The sequence below is a fragment of the Toxotes jaculatrix genome, chromosome 16 (genome assembly GCF_017976425.1).
Source record: "Toxotes jaculatrix isolate fToxJac2 chromosome 16, fToxJac2.pri, whole genome shotgun sequence".
NCBI classification, from domain to species: domain Eukaryota; kingdom Metazoa; phylum Chordata; class Actinopteri; family Toxotidae; genus Toxotes; species Toxotes jaculatrix.
The window spans coordinates 12,376,678-12,393,244 of NC_054409.1; the positions used below are offsets into that span (position 1 = coordinate 12,376,678).

Below are 16,567 nucleotides of genomic sequence, written 5' to 3' on the forward strand. Positions count from 1 at the left end.
CAGAGACATGAAGGAAGGGATAACCACCTCAGTATAAACAGTAAAATCTCTGACGTCTTACTTCTGATTTCTGTTATCTCACAGTATATATCATCAAGTCACCCAGTCAAAGGGACTCGAGGCGTCCAAAATATGGAAAAAAGCATGAAAAAGAAAATCACAGATGGAAGTCAACAGATTTGTTAGAAAGGATGCCACGAGACAGAGAGCCGAGTCTGTCAGGGCTACATGCTGAGGGAAATTGACTGCTGTTTAGGAGGCTGTCTAATTGTACCACAGAGAAGTGCATCAGTGCAGCCCTGTCTCCCCCAAAGTATACAGCGAATGATAAATGTCAGCTTTTTGACAGCGATGAAAAGTGTTGTTCAGATTGATTAAATTCTGCACAGCTGCCAGTATTCAAATAACACGGCTTAAAGAGGAAAGAAAACATGAGGATGTCGTTTTGCAGAGCACTGGAGGGTTTTTGCGCCTCTGATGACATTTTTCACAATGCGTTACTGTAAAAGAATTGATGGAGTAATCTGGAGAGGTAAGTGATTTTTAGTATTAATATTTAGCTAATGGGCTTCATCGAGACTTTGTGTGGGGGTGGTTTGATCAGATTGATGAAGTGCCATGAAATCTTTTCACGGGTTCACCCAGGAGCCTAGTGTTCATAGGGAGAAGGTGATCAAGAAAATGGCAACTTTTTGTGTCTTGTAAGTTGCATTGATGTGTTCTGTTGTCAGCTGGGAGCCACATGGTGCCAAAAATGCTGTACGATAAACTTTGTCAATTAAAATAAGTGAAAGGAAAGGTTTGACATTTCTGGACCTGCTGCCCAGCAACCAGTGAAGATTCAAGGAAGTGACAAGTGCTGACTAAGAAACAGGCACAGGTCAAGGCATATAATCACCCGCAAAACTGTTTTTTTGTTGCCCTTGGGTAGAGGTATGCTAACCGCCTTAAGTGTATTTCCCCGATTTCCCCACTCAGGTCTGATTCACATGCTTCAAATCTGTGTTTTTTTGTTTTTTTTTTGTGTGTGTGTTTACCCAAGATTACAATTCTTCCCCAACTTTAAACCCTAAATCTAAATGCTGAACTATTCCTTTAATGGGATGCTTTGAGTTTCCTTAACATAACCTCTCTGAATATTTTTAATTGAGAATGCTTGAACACACCGAAACTGACAATATACCAGGACTGGTCAGGTCTGGGCCTTAGTTGAGACTCAGGGTCAAACCTCCATGTTACCAAGTATTTGCCTTGTAGAAGTCTGTGAATACCACCTTCAGGGCTGGACTGCAGTGCTTTGACTTCAGTGGAGGAAGAAAACAGAAAAAGAGTTTTTTTGTTTGTGGAACTTGCTGTGGTTCTTTCCATTAAACATTGTTAGTAGTCTAGAAGAACTTGCCTGCAGATGTTTTTTAAGTGTATCACTGTCCTGTGTTGTCCTGTGTATTTCTCTTTCTAAAATGCAGCTTGTTTGCATTCAGTGAAGGTTGCCTCTCTCATCTGTTTACCATTCATTTAAGAAGGATTGCATAAGTAATGGGAGGTAATTTGATAACAAATGAGCGCCATACCTGACCATTTTGTAATTTTAAACAGAGAGAGGGTGTGAAGTTGCGACTGCATTCTCAATTAACCTGGACTTTATTGTAACATTCACGGATCTTGATCACAATCCATCTCTTTTTCATTTTACCTGTTCACTTATTAATGAGTCCTATTGCATTAGTTTAACAAATCATTCAGTAAATACAGATAATTATTGGGTTCATAAGAAATGGATGCCATTTGCTTTTCTTATGTTCAGCCCTCGGGGGGTTCTCATTGTTATTTCATTTAACGAGGATTTCTATTTCAGGATCACTTCACTTTGATTTTCATTATTATTTTTATTTTTTTGGGAGGTTTGCTGATCGTAGACAAATCGTAGTGCTGAACTTAGCTCTTCTCCACTTGCAGAATGAGGTTATAATGTTGCTGATCATGTAATAAGTTGCTGTTTTGTTAAATCATACTAATTATACACATATTAGAAGTGCAAGCTGAATGAAAGGTGCAGCATAACTTTGCTTTACATGCAATTTCAGTTCCAAAAAAAACCTCTCAAAAGTAGGGTGCCTTAAAATTAGGGGGGTAAAAAGTTTACTTGTAGCCTTCTGATGCTTGAATCAGTGGATGAACTTTGCTCTGTGCCACTCAAGATGTTCTTTAGTTCTGAGTCCTCACACTTATTTAATGCAGAACACAACACAGCAATCAAAACACTGCTGTGGCATCAAAGGCTTTAAAAAGGCTTCTCATTGAGGATGCAGTATGGTGCATTCATATACATATACATGTATATTAAAGAGTCAGTCATCTGTGTCTGTCCTCTCATTGTTAATCAGAGATTTGGAGAGGATGATTTTGTTGTACAGACTCAGTTTGTTTATTTATTTACTTATTTATTTTCTGATGCCGCATTCATTTATTCTTGTTACTTCTCTTATCTTTATTTCAAGGACGAAGACCCCAGGAGAACACCATCATTATTTTTTGGCTATTTAAATCTGAGATGCAGTTGTCAAAATTAGTTGTCTGTGAGGCAGTGAAATGTTGCTACTTTACTGAAAGTGCACTTGAGTTTATTGTTCTCAGCAATGTTTATTTTTTTGTTTCTCTGCTTGAACTCAGACAACGTGTGAGCAGCCTTTTAAACATACCCACCCAGTCTCTCCCAAACACAGGGACATCCCTGTACATAATTTAGCAGTGTTCAGCATGTTACTGAACTCCATGCAGGTTTTATAGATTTTTTTTTATCCCCCCATGAACTATGATGTCAGGGTTTGGATTAGCTGCTGGTTCCACAAAAAAGTTTAATGTAGTGAATTTAAGGGCGTTGTGTGAAAATGGGGAGTTGCGGTTGTGTAGACAGAACTGATGTAATCCATCACAGGCACTCCTTGCTTACAGAGAAGAACTTAAACCATCTCTTGTCTATATGGATGCATGCACATTCACACACAACACATAGATGTGCATACATACAATTTGGTAAATGTGTTTTGATTTAAAGATATCGACTATTTAACCCACAAGAATGTAATGCATCATTTTGTATGAACCCTGGTAAGAGCCGCATGTCTGGCTCAGTATTTCAAAGGCTTAAGTACACATACACGGTTTGTGCAGTGATTAGCAATGGCACACAAGTGTGCAAAATTGGCTTGAGCATACAATCAATACAGGTGCCAATTGCATCAAAAACAGTATATAAAAATACCAAAGAGCAGCACACACTAAAATTAATGTTAAAGAGTAGCCTGAAGTTAGCTGAAGTAGCTGAAGTTCATGCTGTGCACATATAGCCTTTATCTCTTTTTCTCTTATTTATATTTGTTTGCTTTTTTGTTCTCAAAGATTTTTCTGGAGCTGTCTCACCCCCTTTCACAATTTATTTCTTTTTCAGCTATGAGCAGCTCCTCCGTTTCCTTTGTGTATTGCATTTGGGGGAAATATGGTCTACTGACAGCACACAACAAAAATCAACTGTATTTACTATGCATACAGTCGGTTTAAGACCTTGATCTGAAATGACCTTTTGGTCACTTTGGAAAACACTGCATCACTTGTGTTCTTTGTTGAGTCAATTTAACTGCCCTGTTCTCTTTGAAATGATTTGACCTCTCCCACTTACCTCTGGCATTACAGTTTGAAACACATTCAGGAAATTGTTGTTTCTCATCCTCCTCAGTGTTGCAGTTAAAGTTCCCCTGTACCCTTTTCCCAAGCCCTCTGCAGTGATGGCCAAACCAAGGATGTGGAAGCAAATATCAGCCAGCAGAGAGCTTTACTATAGCAAAGTCATTCACATTATGGGATTTTCCCAGTGTTGTCAAAACAGGAGGGATGCCTTGCTATCGATCGGCGTCGCTCATCTCTGATGAGTGCTGATCAGAAACCTATTTAAAACCTGCCCCCTCTTATTGGCTGTCAGATCATGAGGGAGGAGGAGGCTTTAGTGAAGCGGAGACAGGTGAAGGGAAGAGAGACAGAAAAAAACTACACCAAGAAAGATGTAAGGGGAGAAAATGCTAGAAAGAAAGAAGCGCAGCACTCAGGTTGCCTCTCAGATGCTTCCATCAGTCAGATGTTATATACTCCAAAACCAATCAATGCACTCAGCTGGGCTGCTTTGATTGGCAGTTTCACTGGTCTCAAATGGATATGGAGTTGCAGTACTACCCTTTATATACACATATGACTTCTGTGTATCCTTACTCATCCATATTATTCTTTGATTTTTTTTTTTATTTACATCAAAAACTTATCATCATTAAAGGCCTCACTTTGATATTTATATAGCATTTGTGTGATGCCCTATAAATATTTATGACATCAAAATCAAGATCTGAAAAAATAATAAATACATGTCTTTCTTTCACTTGATCATGTGTGTTTGTGATGAATCCTCCGTGCCTCACAGATAGAGACTTAACTGTAAAAAAAAAAAAAAGAAAAAAAAAGATGAGAAGAACATAAGAGTATGAGGTATAAAAAGAAATCAGAAGACGGGCGTCCCCATGGACTCCTGGTCTAAGGCAGTGGTTCCCAAACATTTTTCACAGCACTCCTTCATAGGATTTTTTTTTTCATAGCACAAATGTGTATGTGAATGTCTCTGGTGGCTGAGATAGAGGATCGATTTATTTTTAATCAGACACTATATACTATCCATCTATCTCTGTCTTTCTAATATCTGTGAAGATTCTCAGCTATTCAGGTCATGGTTATCCAGGAAAAGTTCCAAGTCCCTTGTTGTCCTCGATTCAACTGTCTTTTTAATCATATTTGTGTAGGTTGTTTGTACAGACATATATATATATTCACCCACACACATGAAGGACAAAATCACACTTTAGGTACAGTAATTAATCTTAGGAAACTCAGAACTTGAATGCACATGTGTGTACAGAGACACAGAGTCCACAGGCAGTAAACACGAACAGGTGTCAGACCTTCTCAGCAGCTCTGGGATACTTGGAGTCCTTGAAATGCCTTGGATGACTCTTGAACTCTGTGTCTTCTGTTTCTCCTCCAGGACTGGCTGAGCAGGTTTGGCTACCTCCCACCCCCTGACCCAGTGACTGGGCAGCTTCAGACCAAGGAGGCCCTGACCAAGGCCATCAAAGCCATGCAGAAGTTTGGAGGGCTGAAGGAGACCGGAGTCTTAGGTATGCGACTGTGTTTGTTTGGGGGGGGGGTCATGTGGGAGAGTTGGTATTTTGGCTGGATGTTGGCAAAATAAATGGGGGAACTAATTATATAACTCAATCCAATCGAGAAAACCACAAACTCTAACCTTAGAAATTTCCATAGAGCTGAATCAGCACCTCTCTGCCACAATCAGCCGCTCCTCTTCTCTCCTCTTTAGACCAAGCTACACTGGGTCTAATGAAAACGCCAAGATGTTCTCTGCCAGATGTGTCTGATGCTGAGGTGACAATGGGCCGCAGGAAACGAAGCCTCTCCCCTCAGAACAAATGGAATAAGAGGCATCTATCCTGGAGGTAGGAAATAATGGAATATACAGTCTAATAGACACTAAGTTGAATCCACTGTAATAAAACTGGAAAACAGATGGGGTTTGTGTATTACTGAAAGGTCTACTGAGTTTAAAATTGTACATTTAAAAGTTTGAAAGGTATTCAGTGCATCAGTCTTAAGGCCAAGGGTACTGTTATAAATTAGGTTAGGTTAGCATTAGGCCAAGCTTTGGGTTAATGGTTACACAAGTACTGACTGTCTGAAGAGGAAGTTGAATTGAAAGTTTGTTTAGTATAATGTCTGTTTCAGCTTAGTTTGTTTCGAATGAGATCACTTTATCGGAGCCTAATGCAGTCACATTCAGTTCAGTACGTCACATCAGTGCAGTGCAGTTAGCTAGAAGTCACAAATCAATACTTTTACTGAAATTACTGTACGGCCATTGAACCGACCGAGGCAGAGGGTGAATTTTCTGGGCTTATCCGGCCGCTGAGAGACATGCTGCCAAGCAGACCAATCAGAGTTGTTCCTGTTTGTGTGGTTACATGCCTGGGGAGGTGCCATGGCGTTGATTCCATGCAAAAGTTTAAACTGGCCTTTAGACAGCAGAGGAGGAGGCAGTGAAACATAAAGATGGTCTGTGCTGATTTACACATGCCATCATTAAACAATGAGCTGGCATGAGCGGGTGTGTGTGTACTTGTAGAGCTATCTTTGTGAGGACCAATTTGAGCATTATGCTTATGAGTGCCCTCACAAAGATATAAGTTCAAGTGTGTGTGTGTGTGTGTGTGTGTGCGTGTGTCTGTGTTTGCAGAATCCGAATACACACATAGACTGAGACATAAGGAAAGCCAACACACACACAGCATATATGCACATACACACAGGTGTGTATGTGTTGCCTCCCTCCTGGTGGGCTTTAACTTTCTTTCTCTTCTTTGTACCGCTGCCATTCATACACCATGCTCCTGTCAGCTCCCTTCACTCTGAAATAAGACAGGCTTGTCTTCAGTCCAGTGAAGCACCTTTGTATTCACAGCACTCACATTTGTAGAACAGTGCAAGGGAACAGCCGTGGATTATGTGCTAACTTCAGATCCAGAGAGATTTCCATACGGAACAGATTTTCAGCAAAGCACCATAACAAAGCACTCATATTCTTCATAGACTGGCCTGCACCGTAATTCCCTGAGTGTGCTTCCTGCTTCTGTTTTCAGTTGATGTTGTAACCACTTGCGTAGTGATTCCCTCACTGCTTGGTTGAGAAGATTATTTCTATCATCTAATATTTCATGGTGACTCTGCTTCATTAGATTATATGGCCGAATAACAGGACTGACAGAATGGAGATAATGCGCAAAGCAGCTAATGAGTCAGATGCAATCTGACAGGCATATTAAATGTTAGTATGCTGATCCACCACATCAGTCAGATTAAAGAAACATCAAACTATTTTTATTGCTGAAACATACACATTGCATTAATCTATCAATTTTAATTTCTCTATTGTACAGTCAGGAAAGCAATATACAAAAATAAAATAGTTTAATGATGTTTTATTTCTCAAATTCTTGGAGTTGCTTTTTCATTTACTTGAGAACAAGTTCCTCTTTTATCTGAATGTCATGCTACCCACACATGCACATGTAAAAGTGAAAGGACACAAAAAAATAACTTGGTTTTATATATTAATCAAGCTCAAACCACAATTCCTGTAGATCTCTATAGACAATAGAGACTTGGAGGCCTTGCTGTGCATCTGATACTTTTGACACTAAGGACTTTTCACAAAGGCTGGAAGCTGGCACAACATACAAAAGATTTTTATATATACGCTTTTTATATGTGATTGGTTTTGACAGTGCTTTTATGCAGCACTACCCCTCCCAGATCCCATATTGGTCCATTAGGACTGATGTTAATGTTGTGTTATAACAGTTTTTTCATAACTGAGCGAATCGTCAATGAATGATACACTAAATTGACATTAATCAGATTCATAACATGGAAACTGTCATGTGAAGAACATAATCAGGTTATGTGCTGCATACAGCTCTGGAAGAAGTAGCAAAGTGCAAACATGCACAGGTGTTAGTGTCCTTCACTGCATAATAAAGACATCACTGTGGCAAACACTGAGCACAAAGTCCCTCCGTTTCCATTGTAGATGACAGTGCTATATTCTTCCTGGCGTTGGCTTGAGATCAAACTGCTCTGAGTCACTGCAAAGCATTTAATTACTTGAATAGAACTTGGACTTTTATTTGGGTATTCATAGAGACAAGAGACTTTCATTATGTGCAGCATTTATAATGTGACTTGTTATGGGAGTCTCTGATCTAGGAAATGTCTGCAGCATTGTGTATAGATTGTTTGATTAGAATATCATGCTTACAGTAAGAAGCAAAGACTCGCCCACTCAATCCTGATTTAGCTCACCTCAGCACAATTGACAGTGTCTGACTGGCGCTTTGCACTCTCTGCTGCTTATTCACACACATCAATCACATCATTATGTTCTGGAAATATGCAGAGTAGCTGGTGAGTCTCTGTTATTTTGTAAAAGGAATAAAAGATAAGGGGGTAGGCTGGACCTGGATTCAAATCGTGTTTTTCCGCAATAGAAATATAAGTAAATGATTTCTGTAATGATCTCTGTGAGAGTTTGTGCCAGGGCTGAACCCTTAATCCTAATTCGACTCCCATTTGCCTGGTGTTACACTTTATATGCACATATGCGAGAGTCCTCTAGGGTCCAAGAGACGTGAATTTCATCATCAGAGGGTGTTCACGAGGCTTCATGCTGATGTCTGTGTACCCTCCAATTTGTTGTGACTACACTACAAACGCAGTTGGTGCGCGGACTCCAAGCAGACTAGAAAGTAGTATAAAAAGAACAACTACACGTCCGTGGTGTCCACAGCTGTCCATGTACACATCCGCAAGGGAGTATAATTGAGGCCTTATACACACACCGATACACCACAGTGCACCCAGCCAAGTATATTACAGACACTAACAGCTGAGTTGTGTAACAACCCACTGTTAGCTCATTATCTCATATTGTTAGCCCATTATCACAGCAGACAGTCTGGCAGTCATTAGCAGCCCGACTGATAACTCAAACAGATAGGTGTTGAGTGGAGGAGAGAAAAAAAATGGGGAGGAGGAGGGGATGAATAACAATAATGAAGAAGAAAGAAAGAAGAAGCAAACGTGATCAAGGAGAATGCATGTTTTCTTTCTGCATCTGTTTAATTCTGGATTTCAAAATCACCAACTCTCATCCGTGTCTTGCCCTGTTGAAATAAAAGATCTGAGTACTATCATGAGAAATGTCGGAACATCAAGACGTACTTAATGATCATGAAAATCCATGGATGTAGGTCCACATCCTGCATTTAGTGGTGTGATATTATTGTATTAACATACCCTGAAGCCCAAAGGCACTGAGACCTGCAATGTGTAGCCACACTCAAGCACTCCAAACCCAGTGAGACTTATTTAAAAAGAGTGGAGCCATATTCAAAGTCGAAGGCCGTTGGTAATGAGAGTATGAAGTGTAGCCGTAGTCATAACTCAGCAGCAGGAGTCCATCAAAGCACTAATTATAGCCATAGCTCACAGTTGTTTGTGTTAAGTAATGCCACAGCTGTATCCATCAGTATATTATAGTCATAGAGGTAGCTCTGGGACTATAAGAAGTAATAACATAAAGCTGCTAGCAGTAATGCCTGGGCATAGCACAGCATGACAAATGCTTTTTCATTCTCTTATTCCTTTGGCACCTGTGAAACATTTGGACACTTATTGCTGAGTATTCATCAGGCGATTAACTTCGTCCGATTCCTTTGATATTTGCTTACTGAGGAAAACCAAGTTGAATTAATCTGATTTCCTCAAAATGTGACATTCTGACCTTGATCTTGAAAGACAGAATATCCAGAAAGGCAGGGCTGAACTTTTTACAATGACAAGTTCTTCTAGCACCCATCAAGTTGCAACCAATGACATTTCTCACAGTTAAGAACAACATAGATAATAAGCTATGCTAATGTTTAGCAATATTATATTATTCTATATTCTATAATAAAATAGTCTAAAATAATATTCTAAAACATTGTAAGGTCTTGACCTTGCTCTGCAAACTGCCTTGATATAATCTTTGTTTTGACACCATATAAATACAACTGAACTGAACTGGTGTCTAATGTTTACTATGTTCATTATCTTAGGTAAGCATGGCAGCATGCTGATATTTGCTAATTAGCAATAAACACACAACACAGTTGAGGTGACGTAGAGAAAAACCAGAATCATCAGGATACAGAATCTGGGAATTTGTGCCAAATTTCAAACCAATCCATTCATGAGATATTTCAGTCTAGACCAAAGTGATGGACCATTGACAGAGGGACAATGCCAGAAATCATTCTACTATGAAATGCAAGTACAAATGTTAACAAGAAGACAGGAAATCCTGAAAACATTATGTGTTGTATATGATATGCACACTGCTGCATTTTAACCAAGTTAAACAATGAGGCACATTGTTCAGTGACATTTTACATGGCTGGTAGTGAAAACCACCCAAAAGTCCAACTTATGGACAAGCTTCTGGCGCACAAATCTCTCTTAGATTGATATTTCATTGTTCATCATAGAAAGTCCCACAGCTACATCACCCAGAATGGGATAAAAATAGGTTAGGATTAATTAATTTTTTTTTTTTTTTTTTTCACAAATACATCCTTGTTTACATGCTGTTTAAAGAAACAGAGGTAATCACATCACTGCCTCACTCTATTTGAATTCACTATCTTTGATAATAGATTTATGAAATCCTTCTAGTCAGCGAAGCGTGTGCCTTCAGGTGCTTCTGTTATTGGTCAATCACAAATCCATCATTGTGTCTGTATCACAAAGCAGTTCTGCCACACAGAGGAGTTTATTGACATCATGCTACATAATTCCAGGCTACTGAAGCCCTCTGCATTCATCTCCCTGCTTCCATTTGAGGCCACCAACCTGTGAAATTGCTTGGGGGAACCTTAAGAATAACTATAATGCTGTTATTGAGTGTTATCTTATTAAGACCCATCGTATTCTTCTTCAGATTTCACATCACCATCTCAGAATTGGTGACTGTAATAGTCAGAATAGACTGAGAATGAGGGAAGAGGGAGACGCAGACTGGAAAGGGGGAGAAAAAGATTTGTGGAGAGAGGGCAGACTCATGCAGAGCCTTTTAATTTAGTGTTTTTCATCTTCAGCCTGAATGACATGACGTGCGCTCGTGCCTCTGTATGTGTGTGTCTGTGCATGTAAAGTGAAGTATGAGCTGTTTTTGGTTATACACTGCACGTGTCTCCATCAGCAAAAATATTTCCATGTGTGTGAGTGCGTTTGAGTGTTTGTGCTGCTCCATGTGTGCATCTACAAACGCATACTAGCATATGAATCACCGTCGGCATATGAGCTTTCAATTTGCAGGGTAATCAGCTTATGTCTACAGAGGGTAGTGGAGCACAGGAGGTGAATATTATTTGTGTGTGCATTTGTGTATGTGTGTGTGTACGTGTTTGTGTGTGTGTGACTTGTGTTTGCATGCGCCTGTACTTTTTAGCATCACTTTTGATGTCAGCTCATGTCTCTGTGGAACAGCAGAGCCACAGGAGGTAAGAGCCTGATGAGAGGCTGAAGGCGGGGGACGGCAAAAGAGTCCCAGAGTTTTCTTGATCTGTTTCTCTCCTTCTCTCCTTTCCTCTCCGCCTTTCTTCGTCTGAATCATCACTCTGAGTCCACATGTGGAAAAGGTCTGTAAGAAGTGTGTCGACCTTAAAAGTCAAACAGCAGAAATGTAATAGGAGGATTGTGTGCATGTGTGTGCTCAAACATTTGTGTCTTACCGAATCGGCTCGAGCTCGTACAAATGTGGCAGGTGCGCAGTCACACACACACACGCACACACACATTTACCTACACATAAGCCTGGTTTGCTCTTACTCATTTATCAAATGAAGGAGGAAATCGTGTCATGGAATTAAATAGGTTGAGAAAATTAAGTCCACCTTAATCAGCCTCCTGTCCGTCCAACTAATTTCAAAGTCTGTTAAATCACTTTTTTCCTAATCTCTGGTGCAGGAATGATGGGTTGCAGACCTGTTTCTTGCTTGTCCCTAATACTCTGTGTTCTGTCATTACAAATGAAATAGTGACCTGAAATATCACTTTGAATGAAATTGCACCTAGAGCAGAAATTAATAACCTTTTATTGCCTGCTTCATTACTGATGTTTGAATTACAGTAAACGTGGCAGATTTGTTGTGGAAGGTTGTGTGGAAACCTGCTGTCGATGAATCAGCCAACACTGCAGCTAGCAAAGTGTGACACTGCTCCATGTTGATGCAAAGGGACACAAACATGCTTGATTTCTCAGTAGTAGAGTATGGGATGTATCTCAAGCCGTGCTGGTTTCATGGACATATTAATGCAAAGTCATAATTTCTCACTCAGTATCTCAACGCATGACATTTATATTTGACACCTTCGCCGTCTGATTGAGCTTTTTGGCCTGTATGCAGCCTGACAGGAGGCTCTGAAGACACCACTTAGGTCTTAAAACATACCCTCCATACCCTCATTTGCAGTGTTTAAGGGGGGAAAAAAATTAGGTTTTGCAGGTATAATGTGTAATTATTATGTTCAACTTTCAAAAAAAAAAAAAGACAGTTAAAGCTATGGGCATGAAATACAGCAATCTAGAGACAAGAATTAATTTTGAGTTTAAAAATAAAATATATTTTCTATTGCTGTTAAGACTGAATGAATCAATGAGTTTAAATGTTATTTTATCATGGAAGGCAAGATGACCAACATTTGATAGAACTGGCTATCACAAAATTTTATTTTTCACACCTTGAAATCTTGCCCTCCCCCACTTACACCCATTTATTATTGGCATAAAAGGGGCAGTCTCTCTCTCTCTCTCTCTCTCTCTCTCTCTCTCTCTCTCTTCCTGCCTCCCTCTCTCTTTCTCATACTCACATTCCTGTTCTGCCTAACAAGTCTGCCACAGAAGCCATTTTTAAAAAGCTGTTGTAATGAGGAACATTTTTTGGCGGGTAAGGAAAAGGAGACATCAGATACTCTGTCAGAGATGGAAATGTGTCTGTGTGATCACTGATCCCTCTGAGTGTAGTAGCCTGGAGAAAAGCTGGAACTTAAGGAACTTGTCATTCTTATGGAGAACAAACGTGATTCCGACTGCAGTTAGAACTGTGGAAGATGAAGCCATGGGGAGCTGTCAGAAATATTTCTGAAACAGGAGTGTCTATTTTTTTGCCTTTTAGCCCCACTTTCTCTCACCCTCCCTCATGTTAGGTCTCTGTTTTCCAACTAATTTTATCTCTCTTTCCTCCTCCACCTTCATTATCTACACCTTGCCTATGTCTTCTTGTTCATTCTCTCCCGTTTTTTTTTTCCTCTGGCATTTTGACATGCACAGGGAGTTCTTCTGGAATAATGTAGTTGGTGTCACCTGGTGAAATTAATTTAAAAAAGAATATAACCCATATGATCTTAAGTTGTTTAATGCTAACCACTTTTTCCACTCACAATACACTGACACAACACACACCCATCCAGCCTTGCTCGCTTGAAATACAAGTTGGGTTGTTTGTGGAGGGTAAGCATTACTTTCCAATCCTCTATGAGCTGTGAGCTGTCAGGGTTGGCACAAGTCCACAGAGCCAGTTTCAGTGATCAGAGTACTGGACAAACAATCCTTCTGTACTCGTATTTCATCAAGCTGATGGTATCTCAGATTCTGTGGTCTTTTGGTACGGTCATCACAAATTAAACATGTCCGAAATGGGCAACAGACACAGACATTGAAATCATATGAACCTTGCAGGTTATGTCATATGTGATGAGCAACCCAGTATCCCTGGAAAATTCTTATTATATAGGATGAATCTTTTTTGGAATTGTTTTCTTTTTTTTTTAAATAGTGCCAGTGGTCTTAAAAAAAAGCAGAACAGCCTAGCCTTGGGAGCTCACCATTAATCAGGAAAGAGAGAGAAAGATTACAAAAAAAGAGCGATAAATGAAGCATTTAAACTATCACTATGAACCAGTGGTTTACTTCGACCATGACCACAGATCCTAGGCTGCTAAAAGAGCAAAAACAAAAAAAGAACTGTGGGGTTGAATCTCCAGTCAGAGGGATGAGTCACCAGTGCTCAGCAGGAAGTCCTTAATCATAAAAAATTCAAGTGTGAATTGAAACAAATGTCAAACAAATGGTTTGTTTGACAGGAACGTGGCTTTCAAGATGCCAGATTTAACAAAAGAAGAAACGGGAGTGACAGAAGGCTTTCTATACACACAAATGTTTGCAGTGACAGAACTTCAGTCTCAGAACTTATTTGTGACCTAAATGTTTAACATGATTGGCATGGACTAAGTTTGGCAGCCCCATAGCTGGTACAGCTTGTCTAAGCTGATCAAAAACAATGAGGCTTTTGTGATATTTTTGTTGTTGACAGATATCTATAAATGTACCATAAACGGGGTGAGAAGGGGGGCAAGCATTACAACTATACCTGAAGATTTCAATCCTGGTTGATGCAGTTTAATATTACAGCTCCCTGAGAATGAACCAGGTTCATTCAGTTTTAGGTGTGCTCCACATTTTACGCCCCAGTCATTATGCCCCCCCGGAATGGCCCCCAGTTTGAGAACCACTGGATTTAGAACAAGTTGGGCTATTTTGCTATACAGACACATTCTTCCTATCTCTTGCACAGGAACCAGTATAAATTATTTCAAAAGTTTTAATGTGCTGAAATGCTGAAATCGAGTCAACAAAAATGTGCTGGAGAAATAATATATATATATATTTTTTTTTTAAATGGATTAAAAAACCAACCCATCAGAGAAAAACAGAGCTGTATCCCCTGAGTAAGAGAGAATTAATTTATGAGCCATTTTATCCAGGATTTACTGAAAAGTCACCTCACTCTAAGTGTACTCACCTTCAACTCTCCCTACAGAGTTTACAGTCCTTGTTGCTTACTGAACATCTCTCAATTCACCATTTCACCCACTTTTTTTCCCCTCTCAGTATTTATTGCCTTTTTCATGCAAATTGCAGCAGAAATGCACAGCACAGGTTGTTTGACAGATGGTCGTTTTTGTTTTTTGGTTCATTTAAGAATCCGTGTTCTCCTGAGGTTGTCGTACACTGGAATGCCAATATTCGCTTACCTTTTAGATTCAGATTCAGATAATGCCTGTGTGTGTGCTTGTTGAATTCAGTTTTTATGTGTGTGATATCTTGCCTTGTAGTACTAAACTAGTCCTCAGGACTGTCTATGACAATCGATATCTGAATCAATATCCACGTTTGTGCTCTCCTTTTTATCGCGGTCTTAACTGATGCAAGTCAAGACACTTGAAAAAGATGTCAAGACTGTCAATAAAATCATGCTTTACAGTACACATATTAAAAAAAAAAAAAAAAAGGATGGTCCTTCAGTATCCCTCTTTGTTCATTTCAGACTGATTGCTAGCAGGTTGTTGTGGTGGTAAGATGAGGCGGCACTCTCTCTGGGCTAAGAGCCCTGCTTTTCTACAGATGAACACTGATTGAATTTCCTAGCCTGCAATGGCCAAATTGCTTCTTGTATTTTGACAAATTGCTCCTGTGGGGAGAAAGTAGGCAAGTGCATCATGTAAAAAGCAGAGTAGCAGGAGGAGGCACAGACTCATGGGTGGAGACTGAAGGAAGGGAAGGAGCAGGAGAACAAGAAAATGGAGAAGGAGAGAGGAGATTTAGAAGGAGAGGGGGAGTAGATAAAAAGTTAGCATGACGTCTGACTGGTTTCCTGTTTATTCTTGTCCTGTTTCTACTGTGGCGGCTGTCAGAAAGGAATAGCTTGAGAGATGTTAAAATGATGTGAGGGAGGAAGAAAATTAAATAAGTGTGAGTGAAATAGGAAAGACAGTGAAAAGCCGATGAGTTGTTCCTGAAAGCCGACGCAATAATCTCTTCCAATTCACATCGTACTCTCAACTTATCATCTGTGTTTGTGAGCGGCAGGAGCGCCTAAGCATGAAAAACGAAAACCGATGGAATCACATAAAATATGCAAACAGGAATTTTGGTTTTCATACAGGTCTGTCCCAGTGGCAGACATAGTTGACCTTTATGCTTGTGTGCTTTCATGCAATTCAGAGCTCACCATCCTGCTCCTCTCCTGCCAGAATCTACCGTGTCTACCAGAACCTCCTGTTTCCTTAATTCACTTCCTTCTGTCTCCTTTGCTCAGCACCCTCTTTCCTGTGCTTTTACCTTTTTTGTCTCTTCTCTGTCTTCATGTTCATCTCAGACATGTCACCCTTGTACTGGAAATATTCTTTGTCTTTTCTTGTCTTCTCCCATGTATTTTACCTCTCTTGCCCATTTCTACTTTAATTTTGCTCTTTTTCCTCCTATTGTTTCTTGTCCATCATCATTTTTCCTCCTCTCATTTTACCCAGCACTTCTCTCTTATCTTCTTGGTTGTTTTTCTATCCTCTCTCACCCCCCCCCCCCCCCCCATGCCCTTTTCCTCCTCTTCATCCCCTCTCCTCCTCTCTCCTTCTTATATGTAATATATTCCTTCTCTCCCCTCCTTCACTCAGAGTGAGGACCTTCCCTAAGGATTCGGCCTTACTGGGCAGGGACACTGTTCGAGCCCTGATGTACTACGCCTTGAAGGTCTGGAGCGACATCGCGCCACTTAACTTCCACGAGGTGGCCGGCAGTGATGCCGACATTCAAATCGACTTCACTAAGGCCGACCATAACGATGGATATCCCTTTGACGGGCCAGGGGGCACCGTGGCGCACGCTTTTTTCCCTGGAGAGAGATTCACCGCTGGGGATACACACTTTGATGATGATGAGGCGTGGACCTTCAGATCACCAGGTGAGGCACATTGCAGTCAGCTCTACTAAACCCCAGAGTCCATGTTTACTGTCAGGCGTTCA

General features: G+C 40.2%; 1 protein-coding gene across 1 annotated transcript in view; it reads left to right on the forward strand.

Annotated features, from left to right (window-relative positions):
* mmp17a (matrix metallopeptidase 17a) overlaps positions 1-16,567 on the forward strand; it is a 61,285-nt gene that overhangs the window by 15,591 nt on the left and 29,127 nt on the right. Inside the window, exons 2-4 of the mRNA XM_041059619.1 lie at positions 5,081-5,213; positions 5,414-5,549; positions 16,219-16,505. Of these exons, the coding sequence (XP_040915553.1) occupies positions 5,081-5,213; positions 5,414-5,549; positions 16,219-16,505 (556 nt within the window). The remainder of the gene's footprint in view (positions 1-5,080; positions 5,214-5,413; positions 5,550-16,218; positions 16,506-16,567) is intronic.